Here is a 19,234-nt window from a genome sequence, read left to right as displayed (position 1 = left end):
TAACCTACTTTGCTCATAGCTACATGTTAACAATGTTAACCGTTGTCACTTGCTAATGACTGGGGCGAGGGCCCTGAAGAGGCCGAGGATAACTCCAATTGACCAAAAATAAATGAACAGGTAGTATTTTCTGTTTGTTACATTGGGCACGTTACTGGAAACTTATCGAGATATCAGGGTTTGTGAAAATATGCTTGAGGATATGGGCAGTAGGATTCACTAGGATGAGTGACCTCGGAAAGACAAAAAACATTGAGAGGCTGAAGTGTAGAAAGACCCACAATTCAAGAAGATGGGTTGATCATTTCTTGTTCCATGTCTTTAAATACACAAATTCCTGCAAATGGGGATAAAACTGCCTTTTGAAAACCGGCCTGCTCTATTTGCAGCTACTGGACAGAGTTTAGCAAGTGCCAGGGTTTCTGACCCTGCCACCCAAAGGGCATCAGATGCCCCACAGCTATTTGACGCTCTCTGCACCACTAACTAGCTGGAAGTGGGGCATTTGGCCCTCAGTTGGGAGGAGGTGCCGCCTCAGAGGGTTGCCGGGAACACTGATTGGCTGGCAGCTCTGAAGTCCCAGCAGTGGCCACCGGGAGCTCTGGCTACTGCCGGGACTACGAGGAGTCCCACTGGTCGAGGTGCCAGAACCCACAGGGGCAAGGTCTCGTTGGGGTGATGAGAGAGGTGATGGGCGAGAAGGGCTAGTCTTCCAGATGGTAAGGCCAAGGTGGGGAAGGAACACCTGGAGGGGGGGAAGTGGGAAGACCTGTGGGGTACCCTGATCCAGAAGGGGGCTAGTGATGGAGGTACCTTTGCACGTAAAACGTTCTGCCTGAAACCAAGCAGAATGACCTGTCAGACCTGTCCCTCGCCTCTGACCTCCTCCTGCACTCTTACAAATTGTGGTCGGGTGGGAATTGGTCCCAAGTTAGTTATTCAAGGGTCTCAATTGGGGAGAGGGTGGGCTGGCCTAGGTTTTGTCTGCCCCCCTATGGCATGGTGGACAGGTCAGGAAGGGTAGGCAAGTAGGTGGTGGGAAGGTCATTGGAGAATTTTATGGGTCTCCCTGCTTGGAAACCTTGCGGTAGAAACCCATAAAATCCTGCGCATTAATTATTCATTTACAGGAAAAGTGATTGAATCGTAGAAGCCCTACAATGACAAGGTGCTGGATTCTCCGTTTGCCCAGCCACGTGGTTCTCGGTGGCGCGTCGTTCGCTAGTTCCGGCGACTTGTCAATGGGATTTCCCATTGAAGATACCCCACTCCGTCGGGAAACCTGTGGGCGGGGGGTGCACTGCCGACGGGAAGAGAATCCCAGCGGCCGGAGAATTCCAGCAAAGGGATTTTTCCCTGTGGAAATCTCTCCGTTTCCCTTCTTTGAAGAAGCGAGGCACATCCCTCCCTTCCGATAAGATAAACTAACCACTAACTTTTACAAAACAAAATAAGCAAATAGTCTTTCTAAAAACCTGACATGCACAACTTTTAAACTATTACAGCTCTTCAAAATATGACGGCATCTCTCGTTCCTGTAAGAGGGAATGGAGATTGTGGGCGAAATTCTCCCCCAACGGCGCGATGTCCGCCGACTGGCGCCAAACATGGCGCCAATCAGACGGGCATCGCGCCGGCCCAAAGGTGCGGAATGCTCCGCATCTTTGGCGGCCTAGCCCCAACATTGAGGGGCTAGGTCGGCGCCGGAGGGATTTCCGCCCCGCCAGCTGGCGGAAATGGCGTTTGTTGCCCCGCCAGCTGGCGCGGAAATGCGGCGCATGCGCGGGACCGTCAGCGCCCGCTGACAGTTTCCTGGCGCATGCGCGGGAGCGTCAGCGGCCGCTGTCTGTTTCCATGCATGCGCAGTGGGGAGAGTCTCTTCCGCCTCCGCCATGGTGGAGACCGTGGCGGAGGCGGAAGGGAAAGAGTGCCCCCACGGCATAGGCCCGCCCGCGGATCGGTGGGCCCCGATCGCGGGCCAGGCCACCGTGGGGGCACCCCCCGGGGTCAGATCGCCCTGCGCCCCCCCCCCAGCACCCCGGAGCCCGCCCACGCCGCCTGGTCCCGCCGGTAAATACCAGGTTTGATTTACGCCGGCGGGACAGGCAATTTCTGGGCGGGACTTCGGCCCATCCGGGCCGGAGAATCCAGTGGGGGGTCCCGCCAACCGGCGCGGCCCGATTCCCGCCCCCGCCCAATCTCTGGTACCGGAGACTTCGGCGGGGGCGGGGGCGGGATTCACGGCGGCCAACGGCCATTCTCCGACCCGGCGGGGGGTCGGAGAATGACGCCCAAGAGGTGAGTGATTCTGAACATTGACAGATGCATTATCTAGTTCATAATTATCAAAAGGAATATTTTGTGTAGTCTTCATGATATGTAGAGATTCTGGTTAATGCTATTGCTTTCTTAAAGGAGGGTAATTTCTGATAGAATGGCATTGCCTACAGTGATGGTTAAACGAGAGCTCATTGATATATTGTGCTTTCAACTTGTCCATTTGGCTGTTTACAGTGCAAGATTCTTTGTTAAGGCAGCTTGCTTGATATCAACTAAAGTGATTGTCTTGGGTCAATATGACCCCCCAAAAAAGGAATCAATCATGTGCCTTTCTCCAAATAATGATTGGTGACAGCCATTGGATCTTATTGCTACGACTAGTAATCCGCAAGATTATCTGATCTAATAGCGTAGTTAACAATCATGACTTAAATATGTAGTATGAAGGGTTATGTTAAATCTGTAAGTAAGCAGTCTACATCATCAGTGATTTAAGATCACATGACAGAGCATGCAGAGAGATAGTTCTATGCCAAGCCTTGTGCTAAGCCTTGTACTGTAAATAGTTTGAAGAATGTTTAATAAAAATTTAAGTTTACCAGAAGCCTTGCTCAAGCAATCTCTATTAATTCAAACCAAGGACAACTGAAGCGAAGACAACAACCACCTAAAATATCCGATCCCGTGCTGGGTCGGAGAATCGCCAGCGAGCTGTGCGTATCTCGCCACGCCACCGACACGCGATTCAATCGGCGCCATTGGCCATTGGTTGGTGCGGCGCCGGTCGCGGACCACTCTACATGGCCAACCCACCAATGCACCGGCTGGGATGGGCCGAGCGGCCGTAAGAAAAGAGCCGAGTCCTGCCGGCGCCGTTCTAACCTGCTCTGGGACGGTGGGACCTTGGCGTGTAAGGGTCGGGTGGCGGCCATTGGGGGAGGAGGGGCGGTCTGACCCTGGGGGGGCCTCCGATGTGGCCTGGCCCGCAATCGGGGCCCACCGATCGGCGGGCGGCCTCTGTGGCTCGTGGCCTCCTTTCCTACGCGCCGGCTCCTGTAGCCCTGCGCCATGTTGCGTCAGGGCCTGCGCGTTGAAGGAGGCCACTGCGCATGTCCTCGTTGCCGCCGGCGCAACTGCACATGCGCGGATCCCGCGGTGCACAGTTTGCACCGGGAACTGCAGCTGGAGCGGCGCGAACCGCTCAAGTGCCGTGCTGGCCCCCTGGAGGGGCCAGAATTAGTCGTGGGAGTGGCCCATTCATGCCGTCGTAAAACGCAACGGCGTTTAAGATGGCGTGGACACTCTGCCGTGGGTTTGGAGAATCCCGCCCATACTATTGGAAATATGGTAACTGGAGACCAGAAAAAAGGTAGTCAAATGTGTTGTTTAAAAGAAGGAAACTTTTTTACATAAATAAATGACAAAATTTGACAATAACAGTAACTCAGCGCAACAGTAGTAACAGCAATAACTATGAAAACAGGAACACTAGTAAACAGACCTTGCTACGGGTCACCCTCTTGCAGACTGAAAAAGCCCGCCAAAGTCTGCACATGTTCATAACCCTCAGCAGATGCCAGAAAAAACAATGACATAGGAGAAAGGCTATAGGAGAAAGAACACACTGTCCCCAAAATGACACTGCAGCAGAAATCATAGAATCATAGAATTTACAGTGCAGAAGGAGGCCATTTGGCCCATCGAGTCTGCACCGGCCCATGGAAAGAGCCCCCCATTTAAGCCCACACTTCCAACCTATCCCCATAACCCAGTAATGCCACCTATCCTTTTTGGACACTAAGGGGCAATTTAGCATGTCCAATCCACCTAACCTGCACATCTTTGGACTGGTGGGAGGAAACCGGAGCACCCGGAGGAAACCCACGCAGACTCGGGGAGAACGTGCAGACTCCACACAGATAGCGATCTAAGCCGGGAATTGAACCTGGGGCACTTGAGCTGTGAAGCAACTGTGCTAACCACTGTGCTACCGTGCTGCCCAAATGTACTATTATTGTTAAGTAGCGGTGAATCAATGTATTGATTGTGTATTTTTCCAATGGGGAGAATTGTTATTGCCGCAAGGATGCATCTATACAAACACCGAAAGTCTTTGTGACGACATTCCATCAGGTTGGAAAACGACCTCAGTTACAGACGCAAAGGCTGAAAACAAATCAGTGAAAGTGCACTCACGGATTATCGAGCAGCAGCACGATGGGGTTCAGTTCTTTTCTGGGCCTGTAGTATGCCCGAAGGGGAACAATAAAATTGTAGAGCCCATTGCCCGCCGTCTCCACAGACACAATGATCAGTTTATTCTTGAAGCCATAGGCCTTTGCGTCTTCAAAGCTGTTGTGCCTACAGCCCTTAACAGAACAATGAAGCAAATGAGGCAGGTACCAGACACAACTTATCACAGGGCTTTTAATAACCCTGCACGGTTTGCATTACACTACAGAACAATGTCAAATGGGTAAATAAAGCGCTAAATGTGTTTCGGATGAAATGTTAAACTTGAGGCGCTTTTGCCCTAAGGTGCTAAAGATCTCACAGCACTATTTTCAAGAGCTGCTTCACTGATGCTATAAGGCACTTTGGGATAATCTGAAAGATACTAACTTAATCTACTCTCTCTCTTTAAATGGAATGATATATTTTGCACAATTAGGTTTGCATTCAAAGCATATGTGCTTTTCTTCTGCAGTGTCTAGCACAGCAGCACTCTGTAACTATCAGAGACACCTCCTCCACAACATTGCCATCTCTCACAAACAGGGCACACAACCCCACCAACTGGAAATGCGACAATTGTCACACAATTCCTCACTAAAAATTACTCATTCGAGCATCTGGCACGTTCTCGGTTTTAGAGAACTGCTGACGCCTGCGATTCTTTCAAATGTTTTCCAAGAAGTGTTTATAGCAAACGTGCATGGGAACATATCTTTGGTTCAATAACTATTCACTCGCTCTGAAATGAAGGGCATGGCTGATGTAAATCTGATGCAAACTTCTGGGTAAAGGTTTGCTGCTTTTGCCCGATGGGGTGAAGGGGGTTTTGGATCCTCCACCCGTTACTTTCAATCACGTTCGACTCGTCAGTATCAGTGTCCCGTTAATCACCTCAAAAAATATATACTTCTGCTTAAAGAGGGAAAAGGAAAACAGCAAGAAAGAAAATCACCAATTCGGGGCACTCCCGGCATCTTTTTATTTGCTTTTCCTGTCCGTTCGAGGGATGTGGGTGTCAGTGGCCAGGCCAGCATTTACTTACCCATCCCTAATTGCCCTTGGAGTTCTTGTGACACGGTGGGTAACATCTCTGCCTCTGAGCCAGAAACTCCGGGATCAAGTCCCACCCCAGGATCTGATGGCCAAGGAATGCGCATCCATAATGCGGTCAAACAGAATGAGTGTCAACCTGCAAATCCTTCCAAACACACCAATGGCTGGCGGTAAGCAAAGGAGAGACTCCTGATCAGCCACACCTGATGTGGAGTGGCTACCCTTCAAACTATAAGGCCCTGGTGACCGACTAGCGACCTGCACCAGGAATTACTGGCTATGGAAACAAATGGAAGTCTGCTCGAGTGCATCACTAAGTGCAGTAAGAGAATTGGAATTGCCCTCCAGAAGGTAGTGGTGAGCTGCCTTCTTGAACCCCTGCAGTCCACGTGGTGTAGGTAAACCCATAGTCCCGTTCCAGGATTTTAATTCAGCGAAGGAAAGGTGACATATTTCCAAGTCAGGGTGATGAGTGACTTGGAGGGAAAGCAGTCATAACTGGAGAGAGTGGGGGGGTTAACGCCAAAGATACAGGGAGGGTGGGATTTCCCCAGTGTAAGTCCCCAGGTAAGGATTGCATAGTAATTGCCTGGGAAGTTCAAACCTCCATTGGGCAATTGCCGTACAGTGGGAACCATCTAAAAGAACAATATATATTGCAAACATCAATGGTTCTGACATTCTTATAGTAATAGTTACCCAGGGCACAGCGAGAGTACTGCCCGGGCTCAACCCTCTGCCCCTGGGGGCTGTACGTACCTGTGCACCCCAGGTGGATTTTGCTCGCCAGGTCCCCATTTGCCGAGACCTGTTGTAAACCCCTACTTGGGGGGGGGGGGGGGGGAGGGGGATGATTCAGTGTTGAGGCCCACTAAGTGGAGGCTAATGTATGTCCATGGGGTACATTTCTGTGCTATGAATTCTAAGTAATTCTGCAGCATAATCAAATTGTTGGCTGTTACGTTTAGCTTCGTCACAGAAGCTAAATGAAAGTGAGAATTGCAATTTTCATACAACAAAACACAGAAATACTAACTCGGTCCAAATAAGAGACTGTTTCGCCTTGATCAAGCAAATTGAGGAGGCAGTGGCGTTGTGGTATTGTCGCCGGTCTAGTAATCCAGGGTCCCAGAGTAATGCTCTGGAGACCTGGGTTCGATTCCCACCATGGCAGCTGGTGAAATTTGAATTCAGTAAAAATCTAGACTTAAAAATTCTAACGATGTGCATGAAACCATTGTCAATTGGTGTAAAAACCAATCTTGTTTCATGAATATCCTATCGGGAAGGAAATCTGCCATCCTTACTTGGTCTGGTCTACACGTGACACCAGATGTGCAGCAATGTGGTGAACTCTTTATTGCCCTCAGGGATGGGTAATAAATGCTGGCCCAGCCAGCAACGCCCACATCCCATGACTGAATAAAAACAAAAATAGGAATTGTCCTGAAAAGTGAGGTATCATCGTAATCCTGGACGATGTGGCTATGCAGTATTGTCCCCAGACTGTACAAATACTCCTGTACTACCTTCCAATTGTGCTGCAGCAATTTGTGTCTTTTGGTGTACTGCCAGCATGGGTCGGGTGCATATCGATGCTGTGAGTCTCTTACCTTGTCTAACCTCAAGCAGCAGAACGGCGCCTTCACAGGTAGAAGGTGGCAGAGAGTTGGTGAACTTCCAATATAGGGAGAATTGGGAGGGTATCCTTTCACATACCTGGAGACAAACAGTAAAAAGGTCAGTCCATGCAATCTGAATTAATCTGAAGTTGCTATTTTCCTCTATTATATTTCACAGCATTGGAAAGTCCCAGGATTGAACACTTGCTCAGAATACTATCGCGTTTTACTTTTTTGAGAAAAGGCGGAGGAACAGAGTTCTAGGACTGCTGATTCATTTTTTATAAGAAGGACATTTATTAAACATGAGAAGTTTGATTATAATGCAATACTCATTCACTACCCCTCAGCTTCACAAATGTACACAGGCTTTAAGGATCACACCCCACTCTGAAACCAAATGGCAGATGCCATTTAATCAATCTTTTGTGGATTTCTCTTCAAAATCTCCCCTGATTGTCATGCAAGTGTTTCCAAACTCCACTCTCAAAAATGCACACTTTAAAATCTTCTTAGATACAATGCTGTGTACAGAGGAGATTCACGAGGTTAATCCCAGAGTTGAGGGGGTTGGATTACAAGGAGAGGTTGAGTAGACTGGGACTGTACTCGTTGGAATTTAGAAGGATGCAGGGGGATCTTATAGAAACATATAAGATTATGAAGGGAATAGATAGGATAGATGCAGGCAGGTTGTTTCCAATGGGGCGTGAAAGCAGAATTAGGGGGCATAGCCTCAAAATAAGGGGAAGTAGATTTAGGACTGATCTCAGGAGGAATTTCTTCACCCAAAGGGTTGTGAATCTATGGAATTACCTGCCCAGTGAAGCAGTTGAGGCTCCTTCATTGTATGTTTTCAAGATAAAGGGCAGCAAGGTAGCATTGCTGATAGCACAATTGCTTCACAGCTCCAAGGGTCCCAGGTTCGATTCCGGCTTGGGTCTCTTGTCTGTGCGGAGTCTGCACATCCTCCCCGTGTGTGCGTGGGCTTCCTCCGGGTGCTCCGGTTTCCTCCCACAGTCCAAAGATGTGCAGGTTAGGTGGATTGGCCACGATAAATTGCCCTTAGTGTCCAAAATTGCCCTTAGTGTTGTGTGGGGTTACGGGGATAGGGTGGAGGTGTTGACCTTGGGTAGGGTGCTCTTTCCAAGAGCCGGTGCAGACTCGATGGGCTGAATGGCCTCCTTCTGCACTGTAAATTCTATGATAATCTATGATAAAGATAGATAGTTTTTTGAAGAATAAAGGAATTAAGGGTTATGATGTTCGGGCGGGAAAGTGGAGCTGAGTCCACAAAAGATCAGCAATGATCTCATTGAATGGAGGCTAGATGGGCCTACTCCTGCTCCTAGTTCTTATGTTCTTATTATGTTCATTCAGAATCCACCTTTGGGCTTTCCAACTATTTTTTCAAACAAAGCACCCCCTCAACTGTTGAACAAGGACCCACCTCCAGGTTTTCCAACGCACCTTTAAAGGATTCCTCTGTCTTGAATGCTTTTTCAGGAACTTTGAGATCCAGCCACCGATTGCCCCATGATTATTTCAACTAACATTTCACTGGCTGTTGTAAGATATCAAAAAACCTTAGAGTCACTTAAGATATCTTTCTGGTTTTTCACTAGCGATCTCCTTCTCAGTCCTTTCCGTCTTCACTAAACAATACTCTGTTCTAGTTCCAGTTCCTCTTTAATTTTAGGCTTCCTGGAAATTTCTCTTAATTGTTCTAGTTTCCTTAATTAGCTGTTGTTATGGTCCTGTTTGAACTTATAACTGGATGGGAAGAGCCCAGAATCGAACCCTGGCTCAAAAGACTGTAATATTTTTTAGAAAGCAAGGAGGAACAGATTCACAGGACCGCTAATTCTTTTTAACATCAAGAAAAAAACCATTAATTGAACATGAAAAAAAGGATTATGATACAATACTCCTTTACTCCACCCTTAGCTTAACAATTACACACAGATTTTAAGATTAACATGGATTGCAAAGTACATATTAAACTACCAAAGCCTCATTAATGCACAGTCCTTTTAAGCACAGAGATTTGCTGTGATAAGGGCGGCATGGTGGCATAGTGGTTAGCACTGCTGCCTACGGCGCTGATAGAAACACACTTTATTATAGCTAATAAAGGTTTAAGGAAAGAAATGATTTAGTGACATTATACTATTAAAAATCATGAATATTAGCCATAACAACAGAAAATGCTGAGAGCATGGGAAAGATCTGATAAGAAAGTCAGTATTCAAACTGACTATCCACATTACAGAATAGACTCATTGTCATCATTATTGGGCAACCATCCCAGTTCTGGAGAACATGGTGAGAAACAGGTAGTTTGAAACATATAGAAGTTCTCCCATGCCATATTATCTCTTAAAACTTGATAGACAGACATTTTGGTCAATTAGATGAATAATTATTATTTTAACCCAATCACAGTTAGAAAGGGGATAGAGCTTAAAAAGATTATGATTTCTTTATGAGACCAAGAGAGAACCTTTTGTCCTCTCCCCAAAATCATCTCTCTCTCTCTCAGAATTCATTTTAACCTAACCTTTGAAATGCATTTCTACGTTGCTTTGCAATCAGCTATTTACTTTCATTTCGTTTTTTGTATTGTGCATTTTGATCTGAAGAAATTACCCTGAACCTTTCTTTGTTCTTTTAGAAGATTTTAGGTGAGACGGGCAGCATGGTCGGCACGGGCTTGGAGGGCCGAGGGGCCTGTTCCTGTGCTGTACTTTTCTTTGTTCTTTGTTATTTGTACCATGAATTCAAATCAATCATCTGTATTTGCGTTGGACAAACAACTTTTTAGATTCTGTATTCATATAAAATTTGATTTGATCAATAGGCTTTGAAACTGACATAAATAAAGATACACTTGACTGCACCCAAGAAGCCCAGTCTCGAGTTCTGTAAGATTGATATACAAGTGCGGCGACACATAAATATATTAACAAAATACAGATCCATCAGGCGCTGAGGACCTGGGTTCGATCCCAGTCCCGGGTCACTGTCCATGGACTTTGCACATTCTCCCCCATGCCTGCGTGGGCTTCACCCCCACAATCCAAAGATGTGCAGGTTAAGTGGATTGGCCACGCTAAATTGCCCCTTAATTGGAAAAGAAAAAATTGGGTACTCTAAATTCATGAAAAAAAGATTGGCTGTGATCAAATTCACATGCTCCACGCTGAACCCAAGTATGTGTCTGTGGATTTCTCCTCAGAATGCCTGTAGGTGATTGCCACATGGGAGTTTCCAAACTCCACTCCCAGAAACATACTTTCAAATCTTCTCGTATGATAATGTTTTCCCTTAGTGGTTTGCATTCTGCAATCCAGTCCAGGTGTTCCAAATGACACCTTTAAATAAAAGGTTCAGCTCCACTTTCAACAGAGAGTCCAGTCCACGATTACCACCAGCCTCTTTAGGATTTCTTTGACTTGACTGCTGTACAAACTGTTCACAATTGCTTTAACTCTCGATTCTTAAGACTGTATTAAAATGGCATAAAACTTTTGATTTACCTCTGAAGTCTACTTCACCACTCTAAACCTGGTTACTGCAATTGTCTCTTTAACACAGAACACGTTGTTTATTTTTCCTTGAATTCGTCTGAACAATACCTTGGTTTCTATTCTCTTAACTTCAGTTATCTTAAGACATTCTTTCTGTCACAATTCCCTGGTTACCTGGACAGTAATGGTTCTTTAGTAAGCGTGCCTCTTTGCAGCTCCTGTCTGTCCAGTATTTCCTCTGCCAGAGTTGAGAGTTGTTGACCCCCCCGGTGTCCTATTTCCAACTGCAATATATCCAGCTAAAACTAAAACTTAAAAGCTTTCCTACATTACAAGGACCACCTGTTGCCAAGTAACTGGTATTACTTCATGCCGTAATCCTCTAAGCACAACAGAATCACAGTTGGAATTTTAAGTCCAAAGATGTGCAGGTGAGGTGGATTGGCCATGCTAAATTGCCCTTAGTATCCAAAAAGGTTAGATGGGGTTACTGGGTTACGGGGATAAGTTGGAAGTGTGGGCTCAAATGGGGTGCTCTTTCAAAGGGCCGGTGCAGACTCGATGGGCCGAATGATCTCCTTCTGCACTGTAAATTCTACGATTTTGTTCTATGAATTGACACCAACCCCCGTACATACAAACGCCTCAGTCCAGCATGAATCGTACTATAGTTTTTACACTTTCAGACACGTAAATATTAAAATAAACATACTTAAAACTATACATTATTTCTAATGTTTACCAATACAAATATAAATCCCTTAAAACTACCTTGGATTTTCTAACACTCTTTTTTAGATTTCTGACATTGGCTTTCTTAACCATTACTCCATTGTAGACTTTTCTCCTCGCAAAGCTGAGAGCTGCTCCCGTCAAGCTTCTTGTCACCAACGGCTATGAATTCAGTGAAACACAATCACAAAAAAAAAGTCCCCAAAGGTGCTAAGCAACGTCTCTTTCCTCCTCCAAGCTTGTTTACTTTACACATCATTAAACCCTTTCACCACAATAGAAATGCAGTTTGAATTTGCCAAAACCCCCACACATCCAGAGTTTTACACTTCTTACACAGCAAATTAAACACACTTAAATCTACACCTGCTTATTTCCAACATTTAACAATACAAATATAGCTCATCTAAAACTGCCTCTGTTTTTCTAACATCCCCTGCAAGCAAAATTGGGCTTCATGTATGATTCATAGACTTGAGCAAAGGTAAGCGTTCTGCCCTCTCTTTGCAGATGGCATGATTACAATTTTGTTAAAAGTAACGCACAAAGATGATGGTAAGATTTAATCGCTGTGCATTTTTGTAACTTGCAATGGAAAGCTGAAATAACTTCACTGTTCAGTCAGACAGCCCAATATATATGAAACAATGAACAATCGCAAGCCCATCGATGGCAATGTTAATGTCTTTGATACTTGCTGATGCCAGTCAAAATATTGGAGCATTTGTCAAATTCAGATCCATGTCCGGAGATTTGAACAAAGAACTAAGCTGACACTGGCACCGAGCAAGTGTTGTGATGATGTCTTTCCCATGACGCATTAAAGCAAGGTCCCATCTGCCCTCTCAAAACAGACAAAGACTTGCATTTATTTAGCGAAAAGCAGGCGTCTCAAAAGTGCTTTACAGCCTAACAAAGTACTTTTGAAGTTTAAAATGACCAGATAGTTAGTTGGTTTTCTTAGTGATGCTGGTTGAGGGGTAAATATTTGCTCAGGTAACTGAGAACTCCCCCGCTTTTCAAAATAGTGTCATGGGATCATTTACATCCATGATCGAATGGCGGAGCAGACTCGATGGACCGAATGGCCTAATTCTGCTCCTATATCTTATGAACATCCACCTGAGGGGACATATGGGGCTTTGGCTTAACATCTCATCTGAAAGATGCGCAGTGCAGTGCCCGCTTAGTGCTCAGCTGGAATGTAGATGTTTGTCCTCAAGCCCTTGAACCCAGAACCTTACGACTCAGAAGTAAAGTGGGGTGGAGGTGTGGGGAGGGGTGGGGGGCATGTCCCGGCCCATGGCTTTCTTTATGTATTTCCACCCAAAACAAAGACAAGTCATCTTCTCTCAAAAAGATAGATCCAAATAACCACAAGATGGTGCCATTGAACCAATGATATGTTGTGATTGGAAAGGGTTAGTAGAGATTCAGGTCAAAAGCAGCTTGGAAATTTCGACAGAGTAGCAGTTTCATGAGTGAAAATTGCATTGGCGCCCCTCCCCCTCTCCCAGTATGATTATGATTTCTGCTCGATTATAAAATGAAAATTCACCGAATCACCCCATCAAATCTCAGAACTATTATACAATGGCTGCACCCCAGGGCCATTACCGATAGACTGTAGCTAAACTTGAACAGCCGTGGAATAAAGAGAGAATTTGTAACGTTGCACAGCTGCCCAATGACTCGAGACATTTACAACCAACAGCCCAATAAATATAAGCAGTTCCTTCCTTTCACATTTCGGGCGCGAATCTCCGAAATGGAGACTAAGTGTTCGCGCCGTCGCGTTTCATGACGGCACAAAACGGGCGCGGGGACAACCGATTCTGGCCCCCACGCAACATGGGGGATGTTCTATTCTTGGACTCTGCCCACGCTCTGGTAAGAACACACGACATGCGACCCTTTTGGTAGCCACGTCATCACATGGCCACTCAGTCCACAGATACCAAGGCACGCAGATCCTCGGGGATCTCGCCAGATCTTCCCGTGCCTCCCGCTGGACACCCAGCATCTACCTCCTGATGGACGACTCCAGAGGCTCATCGATCACCTCGGACTCAACATTGTCCTGGCCTAGAGCAGTCCTCCGACTGTCAGCGCCCGTGGCACTCTCTGTCTCTGCCAGCTCCTCCTGCACTCGCCACTGTGCACTACCATCTGAGCTGACGAACTAATGCCCACTGATGTAACTGTATCTATGCGAGAGAGGGTGTGACACAGCTGGATATATCTGTGGTACCTCCTCAGATGTCAAGAGGGGTTCCACAGGGTTCTGCCAGCCTCTGGCAGGTGGAACTTCCAAGGGAGGAAGATAATATATCAGTAGTATCAATCATTACATAGTCAACGTACATGATAGGTGAGACAATAGACAATTATATCATGGTGTCATTGTGACTGCTGGATCACTGGGGACTCTTGCTTAGAATTTCTCTTTTGAGAGGTGATGGCCCTACATTAATAGCCATCCCGCCCAGTCTCACACCTGTTCACAAGACTCTTGCCTTCCTCTGAGACCCCCCCCCTCTCCATGACCTGAAAACCTTGCTCAAAGCTCAAACTCTTACTCTCAACACCATACCCGCCGCACCACACACCCTCGGAGAACCAGGTTGAGGTGCTCGTCAGATTTGTACACCTCACCCTTCCATGCCATCCAAGGCTAGAGGGCAGATCTCCCAGCCTTGGACATCACAGGTATATGTGCCCTTTGTAATTCTGAATCTTGCACCCAGAGTGTCTGGAAGGATGGCCACTCTTGAAGCAATCTCCATACAGGATGAAGGCAACTCGGTACTCACCCCTGCTCAGGACAGAACATTGTTAAACCTTCTGCGGCACTGGATCCAGGTGCGACACACAACGTGATGCCCGCTGACCTGGGCTGCCACCCCTGACCTGGCCATCTTTGTTTGGTGTGGAGGTCTCCTCTTGCCATCCTGTGGCATGAGGATGTCCCTGCCCAGCACTCACTGCTTCCACTCGAGTGCACAGGCACTCGTCTGAGAAGTGGGGGAATACCCTTAAGTGGCCAGCCAGCTTCTAATCGCGGCTGACAGCCCAAACCATGGCTGGCTCCGGTCCCGCTGACCGTGGGCGCCACAGTCTCAGCTTCTCAAGACTCTACAGTCTATTAACTTTCACAAATAATCTTCTGCGGGGCTTATAATTACTTATGATAAAGGTCTGTAAATGATGCCGATCGCAAATCAGTCTTGGCAAACCACAAAATAATAAGTCAATAAATCATCTATCTGTAAGCCGGCATCAAACCTTTCTGTCTGACAACACATTATGGACTAATTAAACTCTATGTGTAGCGGCAGAAAGTACGTTGGAGTAGCTCTGACCTAGAGATTGCTTTATGATGAAAGTGAACACAATTAAGCTGTAAATTGCAGGGAAATAGATGACTCATGCCGCACATTCAGTCAGGTCCGTCCAATAACATCTCCCACGGATTGTGGGGAGCTGTACACATTTCTGAATTGAATTGTGACATTTGTGGGCAAATTAAATTAATTTTTGTTCACTGAGAGCCACCACAGAAATAGACTGAAACCCAAACAGATAACAAGGGAAAAATGAGGGGTGCTCCTCATTGTGTTTCGTAAAAGAATCACAGATATTAAAGCCCAAGAGGCCATTCAACCCATCATGTGCACCAGCCTCTTAACTGGAGCTATCCAATTTCCATCGCCTTTATGTCACATCCATTTATATTCACCCTTTGCCAATACGTGTTCAATTCCTTCTTAATACGTTCTCTGGTCTACATTTTCAGTTGGGTGAATGCCAGCATTAAAGTAATGGCAATTGGAAAATCAAGTCTAAAGCAATTATGTTCTGATAACCCAATCTTGATGTTATAACCTGCCTACTTACCATTGGCTGGGGACTAATGACTATCCCACAATCCTGTGGGAGTATGAGCTTCCCCAATGAGGGGGGGCGGAGAAACCACTAGTAAACTCCGAGTATAAATAAAGCTGGCCAGTTCAAGAACCAGCAGGAAGGAGTATGTAGCAAGGGAAGTTACTGCTACTGTTATGTATATATGTTATAGTAAATAAATGTTATTACTCTGTATCCTTAAAACTCGTGCTGGATTCTTCGTGGCCCTCACAAAACTTGTGGTCGGGGAGCAGCCTGTGGGGTGGGGAAAAGTGCTCCTTCACGGGGGGGGTTCTACCGATCGGCGGGCTGGGCTCTCCCCCCCCCCCCCCCCCCCCGCCCCCGAGCCTACTTTGTTGCACAGCCGGCCTCTGAACCCCCACACCATGTTGAGTTGGGGCCGGCACGCTGAAGAAGTTCCCCGTGCATGCGCAGGTTGGCGCAGCCCTACTGCGCATGCCCGGGTTGGCGCGGTGCCCATTTGGTGCCAGGAAGGGAGGTTGGAGCGGCGTGAACCGCTCCAGCGCTGTGCTGGCCCCCTGTGGGGGACAGAATCGGTCATCCCCGTGCCCGTTTCGCGTGTCGTGAAACGCGACGGCGCTCACGACGGCGCGAGCACTTACTCTCCATTTTGGAGAATCGCCCCCAAAATGTGAAAACTGGGATCGATGAAACAGTCCAACCCCTGTGGTGCTCACCGAGCACGGAAGGTGTTTTGTGTCAACGTGCTATTAATCATGGTGTATGGCAATTAAGTGAATTGCTAGTTAAACATGTGACATTGATTATCCTATAAAGAAAGATAGCTGGAATGCTTTGGTGTGGGTTGGCAGCTGTGAGGAAGTGTCTGACAATAAACCTGCTTGACCCGAAAAGACCAGCTTGTATTGATTCTTCCACCATTGCCCCCGATTGCGAGCTTCCAAAACAGAGATGGGGGTTAATGACAGGAGGTTTGTAAACGTACATCACCCTAGCCAGTCTGAAAGTTGGGACAAACGGCGTGCCTGGGATGCGCAGGGAATAGGTTAATCGGTGTTTCCGGTGTGACTCCCAGTATCATTATGCGATGAACTGTCCATGGCGAAGACACCGTGGTTTTGAAGTGACCCATGGGATGGACCGATCTGAGACCGAAAATGATGATGGTGACTGCCATGCTGGACTTGTATTGGTCACTGAGAGTTTGAATCCAGTAACAAGCATATTGATGCCTGATTCCGTCAGCTGTGCAGTTTTGGACAGAGGTTGCACTTCTACATTGTATGGTGTGGACCGGCTTAACGGCTACCTGGGGTCTCCCGCGGCGGCAGACTGGCGGAAGCAACACCTGCTTCAGGTTCGGAGATGACAACACATTAACATCCTCCAAACGGGTGGTCCTCCCTTGTAAGATTGCAGGGATCAATCTGTTTATCAGTACTGATGTGGTTTCCAGAGCGTTACCGCTATTGTTAAGCCAATCTGTGATGAAGGTGGCTCAGGTGACACTAGTTATGAAGGCGGACCGAGCTATCATGCTTGGAAGGCACGTGGATCTGCACTTTAATCGATCTGGCCATTATTGCTTACCACTAAGGAAGCCAGAGATTTCTCAATAAATCATGAAGTTTTGTTAACCACTGAGAATAAAGGTTTGGTGGACGAAAAGAAGACAATTTTGGAATTTACAGGCTCATTTAAGTATGTCTGTGCCATATTCACCCAGCACTTGGGAACTAACGGCTTCGGCTGGGAGACCTCGCTAAAGCGCCTTTAGCACTGGTCCCCCAAAACATGGACCAGGCATAGCAGCACCTGAGGGGGGTCTCCCAGTTCATTGGGGACTCCTGGGTGGTTGGGCTCTGGGCTGGGTAGTACCCTGGTGCTCCCGCTGGCACCCAGGCACCTTGGGATTGCCAGCCTGGCACCTCAACACTGCCCACTTGATCGCTGCCACCTGGGCACCCTGCCTAGGTGGAACTGACAGGCTGGCAGTGCAAAGGTGCCCAGGTGCCAGGTTACCAGTGCCAGGGATTGGGCCCAAGGCTGCCTTGCCCTGAGGTAGTGGCCTTGGCGAGTCCTGTTAAATAGTGAAATGCCTCTCGGCGCTGCAGGGGCTGAGAATCACCCCTCTGACCACACCCAAAATGGGACTCTCTTCTTGTCCCGTTGAATCGCGCCCATAGTTTAAACCTTTACACGCTGACATGAATATTATTCTCCTTCGAGCTAAAGCTTTCATTTAAAACACAGCTAGATGCTGCAATGAGATTAGAGTCAGGATGATATTCCGGAATGGTGAAATCGAATGGGCCACAAAGGACAAATTCATCCATCTTGCGTTGGCCATGGGGGCCAGCAGGCGATTATCATAAGAGAATGGACTTTTGTGGCATTGCGACAAGTTGCAACAGGTTGAGGGATGGGAAGGTGCTAAAGAAATCTCATTTCTAATCTTAGTGATTTTCAGCACCGGGGATGTTGAACAGCACCCCTGCCAGGCTGCAATCACATCGATGCAACGGCACTAGAGTTTGACAGAAAAAGAAAATATAAACCACGACTTAAACTTCTCCATCTTGTGAATTAATCGCCGATATCACGGAAACCCCCAGTAGACAGATTTTTCTTGCAAACTGATGCGGTTGTGGGGAATTGAAGTGAGCAGCTTCTCGCTAGCTGATTACAGACACCAATTGTCGGAATTCACACCAGGGACCGGTCTTGCAGATAACGTGGGGGAAACCTTGTTCACCCAGAGGGTGGTGAGAATCTGGAACTCGCTGCCCGGGAGGGTGGTGGGAATCTGGAACTCGCTGCCCAGGAGGGTGGTGAAAATCTGGAACTCGCTGCCCGGGAGGGTGGTGAGAATCTGGAACTCGCTGCCCGGGAGGGTGGTGGGAATCTGGAACTCGCTGCCCGGGAGGGTGGTGAGAATCTGGAACTCGCTGCCCTGGAGGGTAATGAGAATCTGGAACTCGCTGCCCAGGAGGGTAATGAGAATCTGGAACTCACTGCCCGGGAGGGTGGTGGGAATCTGGAACTCGCTGCCCGGGAGGGTGGTGGGAATCTGGAACTCGCTGCCCGGGAGGGTGGTGGGAATCTGGAACTCGCTGCCCGGGAGGGTGGTGGGAATCTGGAACTCGCTGCCCGGGAGGGTGGTGGGAATCTGGAACTCGCTGCCCGGGAGGGTGGTGAGAATCTGGAACTCGCTGCCCGGGAGGGTGGTGGGAATCTGGAACTCGCTGCCCGGGAGGGTGGTGAGAATCTGGAACCTGCTGCCCGGGAGGGTGGTGGGAATCTGGAACTCGCTGCCCGGGAAGGTGGTGGGAATCTGGAACTCGCTGCCTGGGACGGTGGTGAGAATCTGGAACTCGCTGCCTGGGAGGGTGATGGGAATCTGGAACTCGCTGCCCGGGAGGGTGGTGAGAATCTGGAACACGCTGCCCGGGAGGGTGGTGAGAATCTGGAACTCTCTGCCCGGGAGGGTGATGAGAATCTGGAACTCGCTGCCTGGGAGGGTGGTGAGAATCTGGAACTCGCTGCCCAAGAGGGTGGTGAGAATCTGGAACTCGCTGCCCGGGAGGGTGATGGGAATCTGGAACCCGCTGCCCGGGAGGCTGATGGGAATCTGGAACTCGCTGCCCGGGAGGGTGGTGAGAATCTGGAACTCGCTGCCCGGGAGGGTGGTGGGAATCTGGAACTCGCTGCCCGGGAGGGGGGTGGGAATCTGGAACTCGCTGCCCGGGAGGGTAATGAGAATCTGGAACTCGCTGCCCGGGAGGGTGGTGAGAATCTGGAACTCGCTGCCCGGGAGGGTGGTGGGAATCTGGAACTCGCTGCCCGGGAGGGTGGTGGGAATCTGGAAGTCGCTGCCCGGGAGGGTGGTGAGAA

General features: G+C 48.1%; 1 protein-coding gene across 4 annotated transcripts in view; it reads right to left on the bottom strand.

Annotated features, from left to right (window-relative positions):
- kcnt1b (potassium sodium-activated channel subfamily T member 1b) overlaps positions 1 to 19,234 on the bottom strand; it is a 531,773-nt gene that overhangs the window by 47,381 nt on the left and 465,158 nt on the right. For all 4 annotated transcript variants that reach the window (XM_072488719.1, XM_072488721.1, XM_072488720.1 and 1 more), the window contains 2 exons: positions 7,182 to 7,287; positions 4,477 to 4,649 (listed from right to left, as the gene is read on the bottom strand). In XM_072488719.1, the coding sequence (XP_072344820.1) occupies positions 4,477 to 4,649; positions 7,182 to 7,287 (279 nt within the window). The remainder of the gene's footprint in view (positions 1 to 4,476; positions 4,650 to 7,181; positions 7,288 to 19,234) is intronic.

This window comes from Scyliorhinus torazame, chromosome 22, assembly GCF_047496885.1.
Source record: "Scyliorhinus torazame isolate Kashiwa2021f chromosome 22, sScyTor2.1, whole genome shotgun sequence".
Taxonomy (NCBI): domain Eukaryota; kingdom Metazoa; phylum Chordata; class Chondrichthyes; order Carcharhiniformes; family Scyliorhinidae; genus Scyliorhinus; species Scyliorhinus torazame.
Note: the sequence above shows the minus strand (reverse complement) of the source record. Positions and strands in the feature narration are given on the sequence as shown.